At 37.3% G+C, this 7,396-nt stretch overlaps 1 protein-coding gene across 1 annotated transcript; it reads right to left on the bottom strand.

The window, feature by feature from the left end:
• Positions 1 to 4,218: 4,218 nt before the first annotated feature.
• Positions 4,219 to 5,413, bottom strand: LOC140037869 (putative F-box protein PP2-B6). The gene is made up of 4 exons (XM_072083020.1): positions 5,258 to 5,413; positions 5,113 to 5,186; positions 4,555 to 4,678; positions 4,219 to 4,455 (listed from the first exon to the last, which is right to left on the bottom strand). The coding sequence occupies exons 1-4, from the start codon at positions 5,411 to 5,413 to the stop codon at positions 4,219 to 4,221; spliced, it is 591 nt and encodes a 196-aa protein (XP_071939121.1).
• Between the last annotated feature and the right edge of the window lie 1,983 nt (positions 5,414 to 7,396).

Genomic DNA, 7,396 nt, shown 5'->3' with positions numbered 1-7,396 from the left:
CTGATATGATCCGGTTGTTTAGAAAAGGACATATGAACGATTGACTTCCCTTTTTGTCGTAGAAGTTGCAAAGGGTCCTACAAGAACCCTCTATCTTGTAATTTAATCATAAAAAATAAACTTTCAAAATGCAGTTGTCTGATTCGGGTTAATTAACAAATGGGGTTAAGTATTTTAATAAGAAGAACAGCATGTATGACAATAAAAAATGGTGATTAACAAGAATCCTGTTGTTTGCCCTTGTTGTTGTTGCAGTTCCTGATAAACCTATATTTTCGATTAAACTCCACCACGGTGGTAAAATTGAGGGAGAGAAATATAAGATTTATGTAGGTGGAGAGATTGATTATTTCGATTTTTGCCATGCTGATTTTATATCGATTTCTGAAATAAATGAAATGGTGGAAGATTATGGGCACAATGAAACCATGTTGTACTATTACATTGACCCTAGAGCGGATTTGAACCATAGACTGATAGAACTTCAAATGGATGAAGACATTAGACAATTTTGTGATTGGGTTTATGAGTAAAAGTTGATGGAAGTATACTGTCATCATGTAATAGTTGACGAAATATATGAGTTGCAGAAGAAAAAGCAACTAGAATAGTCATCATAGAGAAAGAGTTCAGTGGTAATAGAAGAGATCTTGGATGATGGTGAAATTCTTACACAACAGGCAGCAACACCTCATAGATGAAAAAAAGGAGACCAAGCTGGTAGATCAGTTGCAGATTTAGAGTGGAAGCATGACCATGCTGGTGAAGATGAAGATTCATACCAAAAATCTTCTAGGAGATGTGGGCAGGCCAACAACAATATACATGAATCTGAGCCACAAATGCATAGCAAAGTTGATAATGACCCAACTCCATCAAGTCAGAATAGGAGGGACAATGACAGTTCCAGTAATAGAAGAAAAAGTGATAGCAGAAAATCTCGTACCTTGGAGGCCCTTTCTGGTTCTGCTAAAAGAGTTAGAAATGGAGGTGCAGCAACTCAAGGTGCATCAAATGGAGGTGCAGCAGGTCAAGGTGAAACAAATGAAGGTGCAACAACTGAAACTGAAGCATTTGAAAATAGAGAGGAACATAACCCACTATTAGATGATCAGGTTGAAGGGGAATTAAATAGTGATCCAAATTCGGAAGATGAAGATGTTCCAGTGAGATACACTAGTTTCAATGCTGGCAGAGATGGAACAGATCCCCATTTCATGTTGGGCAAAAATTTGGAACCAAAAAACAGTTCAGAGATACTCTCAGAAATTATGCAATTATGAGTGGAAGACCTATATACATGTATACAAGTGACAAAACAAGAATGAGAACTAAATGTGCAGATTCGTGTAAGTGGTATATTTATGCTAGCCACGTTACTGCTTTGGGTACCCCAAGACTTTGTAGTTAAGCGAATTTACGATGTCCACACCAATTGCAGCCATGCACAGAGAAACAAAAACATGACATCCAATTGGGTAGCTGACAAGTTTAAAGAATCTATTAGATCCACTATGAACATGCCTGCTAGGCAATTGTTACAGAGTATAGATGAGCAATATAGCTGTGAGATCACAAGAAACAAAGGTTACAAAGCACTTGCAATAGCTAAGGCTGCTATCAAAGGGTCAGCATCTCAATAGTATGCTGATGATGGGAGGTACGCAGCAGAACTACAAAAGATGCACCCTAACACCACCATAGACATTAAGTATTCCCTAAGACTTGATCTTGAAAGTAATTCCAGATTCATGAGATTCTACTGTTGTCTGGGACCATTGAAAAAGGGATTTAAAGAGGGATGTAGGCCCCTTATTGCTCTTAATGGTTATCACACTAATGGGGCATATCTAGGGCCATTGTTGACTGCTATTGGGGCAGATCTAAATAATGGTTGGTGGCCATTAGCCTGGGCAGTTGTTGAGAAAGAGGCTCGGGAACAATGGCATTGGTTTTTGAGTTTATTGATTCATGATCTAGAAATACCTTATACTAGCAGTGAATACACTTTTATTCGGACCAACAAAAGGTTAGGAGTATTGTACTTTATCATTATAGCATGTATTTTAAAGTAATATTTTTGCAAGTGACTAAACTTAGAACTCTTTTATAGGATCTTGATAGTGCATTTTTCGAGTTATTACTAGAAGCTGGCCATAGATATTGCGTACAACATATGTACCAAAATTTCAAGAAAAATCACCTTGGTGAAGTGCTTAAAGAAAACTTTTGGAGCATTGTAGCAGCATCAACAGTGGAGTTCTATGAGGCAGCGTTGGAAGAGCTTAGAGCATATAACCAGCAAGCTCATGCATGGGTCGAGAGGGCTGCACCACGTCATCACTGGTGTAAGGCTTTTTTTCCACTTCATATGAAGTCTGACATGCTAGTTAATAATTCATCAGAGACATTTAATTCTCATATATTAAATGCTAGAGAATTGCCAGCGATTGGGATGGTTGAGTGGATTAGACAATTCATAATCGAAAGGATATCAAATAGGGTATATTGGATGAGAAAATGTAGTGGTCCTTTGGGACCAGCAATAAAGGCTTTGATTGAGGGAAGGGAAAAGTTTTCTAGGAAATGGAAGCCGATATCAAATGATAAAAAGGGGTATCAAATTAGGGGACCTAGGGGGGAACAATTTGCTGTGTACTTAGGAGACAGAACATGTACATGCATGTTGTGACAAATTCGTAGGCTCTCCTACTGCCATGCAATTTCTACCATTTTAAAATTGGTAGGGACCCAAATGACTATGCCAATCAGTCTTATAGTAGAGATCCATTCTTTCAAATATATGAGAATGTTCTATATCCAATTAGTGGAAAGCCTCTATGGGCTCAGAGTGATACTCCCATATTAGTTCCTCCACTTGCATGTGTCCAACCTGGTAGGCCCAAGAAAGCAAGAAGAAAAGATAGTTTTGAAAATAGAAGTGGTGTTCATGTGGGAAGGGATAATGTGCAAAAATTAAAAAAGCGTGTGATCATGCACTGTAGAAAATGTGGTTAGGCAGGCCACAATGCTGCTACTTGCAAAAGTGTTCTAGAAAATGGAGATGAAGGCTACAGTCAACCTCCTACAGCTCCTAATAGAAAGTCAAAAGGCACCAAAAATATGTCAAGCACAGCACATGGAGCTAATTCTCAGGAGCCTCATTTTGCTCATGTGGAAGTTCAAGAAGACTCTGCAAGGGGTGCCAATTCTCAGCCACATGGAGCTGAAGAGCAAGCTACTTCATATAATTACACTTTTTCACATGCTGAAAGTAATGCACAAGCTGCGGAGCTATCAGAATTGTAGAAACAATCAACTCATAACGTTGATAGTGTCGATGCCACTAATAGTACGAAAAAGAAAAAGATTAGGAAGACTAAGACACCTGTAGGTGTAAAATTTATTTCTAATTTTGTTTTTAATTTTACTATGGCAAATAGCTACTGTTACTATGTATTATACTTGTGTACAAGTGAGGAGAGTTAGGCCTGTCAATGATGCCGACTAATCAACTATAGCGGCTAACAAACAGTCTCTCCATTCAAAGAGAAATTTGTCTGAAATTGACAAAATAAGGATCAACACCAACTATGAGTACTTGAACAAAGAACCACCTTTCAAGATTGGTAGATGGGCTGGAACATCAAGGAGCAATAGAAGTGGAAGATCAGATTAAAGGACTTGTGAATAATGTTTAGGCTTATTTGAATGTAGTCAATATTTTGTTTGGATAGCTTTTGTTTGGATGTATTCTATCCTTCTAGATTATTTACATGTGAACCAAGGCTAACTTTGTTGGGAATTGTTTGGAATGACAGTGACAATTATAACTCTTTTGTAAGGCAGTTGATTGGAAGTGTGCATATTCAATCTCATTTTGTTGGGTCCACTGGTCTTTTGTTGTATTTGGCTTTATGTAGATGCATTTGTGAGCTACTTTTCTTTTGAATACATATACTGGAACTAATACTTCAGTCTTTTATTCATAAACTACAATCTCAAACATCCAAGGGGTAAAAAACACCAACCAAAATGAGGTGTACATAACAACACTACAACCTCAACAAAAACGAGCTATCTATTAAAACATTTGACAGCATTGGTTTAGGATTTGAAGTACAACAATACTCTAGTAGCCATCAATTTGCAGCCTTCCAAACTTGTGTCCCTCGTTAGGCCACCAAATCCACATTGATGCATTAACAATTGTCCAGGTTATAACAAAAACAACAACGACCATTTTTTCCCATTCTTTCTTTCAAGCTTCTCCTTCAGATTTTTTACTTGAATCTCCATTTTCTCAGCTTTCTTTTGCAACTTGAGAACTTGCTGCTGCAAAGTTTCATTCTTAGTTTCCAGCCTATTTATTCTTCTTAAAGGACGGGGTATGACTTGTTTGGAACGCTCACACATTTCACCATCATACCAATTCCAATAACCACAGCCATCAACCTACAAAAAAAATTATCCAAATTCTTTTTAGCCGATAAATGTCTAAAAAATTAAACATTAATCTAATTTAATGAATTTTCTATATCTTCACACACTTACCTCGCCATTAGCACATTCAACATATCTCCTTGTTGGGTTCCTATCAGTCCATGAAATTTTCAAATTGGTTTTACTGCCACAAGAGCAGGTTGGAATTGTTTCCTTGCGTTTTCCTCTCATGAAGCTTCAACACATTCCCAGCAAATTGCAGGTTGGTGTTCTTTCCTTGGGTATTCCTCCAATGAAGCTTCAACACATTCCCAGCAAATTGCAACTTCTTATATTGCCCCTCCTACTCCATATTTGTAGAAGAAATCTATTAGAGGATAAGGATTTGCAGTTTCTAATTGAACTTACGAGTTGTCTGACACATTTGAGAGCAATTTATGGTGGAGAGTTTCAAGGAAAAGGTTGTGCAGACGAAATTGCCCTTCAAAAAGTTACTTTCCGTCTCTCCTAACGGTATAAGTACACAAAGTGACCAAAACGATACAGATTTACTAGTTCAGTGACATTTTTGCCTAATAAAAAAGTTTAGTGACTAGAACTGACACTTCGCAATAATTTAGTGACATTTTGCGCAATTTGCTCAAAAAAAATGAGGAGTTGAGAGATTACCCTTGTTGATCAGGACTCCCTTGTCGATCGGGTTTGAAGAGTGACAAAGCAGATGGTAGAGCTCTTTCTTCTGTCTACGGCTCATCCAGGGAACTAAATTTGAGATGATCTCTTCGAGATCTCAAGGAAGAATATTTTCCCAAACAGTATCAGACTCAGAAGCAAGCTTGAAGTGCTTAGAAATGCGTGATGCGCTACATAAATCTTGAGGAGATATCAAAGAGAAGATCAATGATATGCAATCATTGTTCATATCGAAGAATCGGGTACGGGATTGCATCCCATCACTGTCCTCACCCATCTTTTTCTTGTTTTATTGATTTAAATGAATGTCCTTGTTCATATAGGGAAATTGACGATGATGTAGTATTGGATTCAGCGGTAGAATGCTACCGGCCATTAAAAGTACTGGATCCCACTTATGTTGAAAAAAATGTTGCAAATGCAGTGGAAAAAAAATCTTTAAATTGATTTTCAGTTTAGAACTTCTTAATGCCGTTTAGTTGCCCAGTGGATTACGTTTATTAATAATACTGGTGATTAATAACTAATGCCATCAATAATAATAAGACTTTGAATTGACTTACACATTAAGAATTCCTAATAACAAATAATATTGCCAATGGCAATTAGTCTTTGCTCGAAATGTCACATTGTAATTTGTAATTAATAATTAATGTTATCAATAATAATAATAATTAAGGGGCTGACACCTGTCCTTCTCCGTACACTAAGATGGAAGGACCTCTTTTCCATACATCAATCATTGTCATCTTTAACCCTTCACCATTCCTTGCTAAAACAAATTTCAAGAACCAAAAATCTTCATCTTCAATCATCAGTAGTAAGCAAAATCCAGTAGTAGCCCTTCATTTTTCTTCTCAATTCATCCTCCACTTTCAATTATCACTCCCTTTCAATTTCAAATTTTGGAAATTGAATCCCATCCAAAAACAAGAAAAAAAACCAAGAAAAGGAATATATACTTTTGGTTTTTAACCAAAATAAAAGAAAAGTGAAAAAGGCCTAAAATGAAACTTGACAAAGGCGACAGAGATGTAGGGATAGTTCGCATTGGTTTAGGCGATGTAACTCTCAAGATAATCCTGACTGTCCATTTTTTGGATGAACAATACGGTAGCCTCCCTATCCACCGTCCACGTGTTCGTCCCGAACATATTTGTAATATTATGAGACGCTTGGAAACAAGGCCTTTACCACATTGACTCTAAAAAATAATAAAATATTCTATTCATTCTACCCAATTATACAGATAATTTGCAACGGATAGGGTGACATCATCAAGTTGGATTGATCTCCACACGTGGACTGCTGTACTCTTTTGCCACGTGGCCGTAAGCCATTGGCGCGCTTTTCAGATGTGTGAGGCCGACATGGCTAAACATATCAGAGCTTCAATCAGAAATGCAGATGTTGCTATTGAATTCAAATTTTAAAATTCAATTTTCCGTCTTACTCTCGAGGTAATCCTAGCCATCCATCCTAAAATTTGAATTGAATTCAAATTTCTTTAGCCCACAGAGAGGTCCACCTGTCTAGAAATTAACATATGTATTCAGAAGTAACACACAGAAATAAGTAAGACTAAGATGAACAATAAATTATGGAAATAACATATGTCTAAGGCATACGATAGGGTAGAGTGGTCCTTTGTGGTTAAAATTATGGAAAAAATGGGTTTCTGCAGTACTTGGATTCAGTGGATGTTAAAATGTATGTCTTCAGTCTCATGCTCTTTTAAATCAATGGTGAAAACAGAGGTTTTCTAAGGCCAACTAGAGGAATCAGGCAGGGGGATCCTTTATCCCCTTACCTGTTCTTATTGGTCTCAGAAGGTTTGTCAAATTTGTTGAAGCAAGCTATGCAAAATCATAAGACCTCTGGGTTAAAAATTGCCCCTAGAAGTCCTGCTATTGCTCACTTGTTTTTTGCAGATGATACACTTATCTTTTGTAAGGCCACTAAGGAGGAAGCGGGTGAAGTAATGCAAATTCTCAGGAAATATGGAGAAGCTTCAGGGTAGGTTATCAATGTTGACAAATCCTCTGTCTTCTTTAGCAAAAACACAGTTGAGGAAAGTAAAGCAAGATTCTGAATATACTGGGTGGAATGAGTCAAGCAAGGTAAAGCAAATACTTGGGTCTACCAATGTTTATTGGGCGGTCAAAGATGCAGGTTTTTCACTGTATAAGGGAGAGGGTAGTAAATAAACTAAGGGGATGGAAGGAGAAATTTCTGAGTAATGCTAGAAAGGAGGTCCTCC

Source organism: Coffea arabica, chromosome 3c, assembly GCF_036785885.1.
Source record: "Coffea arabica cultivar ET-39 chromosome 3c, Coffea Arabica ET-39 HiFi, whole genome shotgun sequence".
NCBI classification, from domain to species: Eukaryota; Viridiplantae; Streptophyta; class Magnoliopsida; order Gentianales; family Rubiaceae; genus Coffea; species Coffea arabica.
This window is presented reverse-complemented; position numbering and strand designations above follow the sequence as displayed.

What these genes read in the sequence shown, in the direction of transcription:
- LOC140037869 (XM_072083020.1), bottom strand. Translation starts at nt 5,413, where the DNA reads ATGGGTGAGGACAGTGATGGGATGCAATCCCGTACCCGATTCTTCGAT. An exon ending in TTGCTTCTGAGTCTGATACT is followed by an intron (nt 5,187 to 5,257) that starts GTTTGGGAAAAT and finishes GATGAGCCGTAG; the next exon opens with ACAGAAGAAAGAGCTCTACC. An exon ending in GGGAGTCCTGATCAACAAGG is followed by an intron (nt 4,679 to 5,112) that starts GTAATCTCTCAA and finishes AATGTGTTGAAG; the next exon opens with CTTCATGAGAGGAAAACGCA.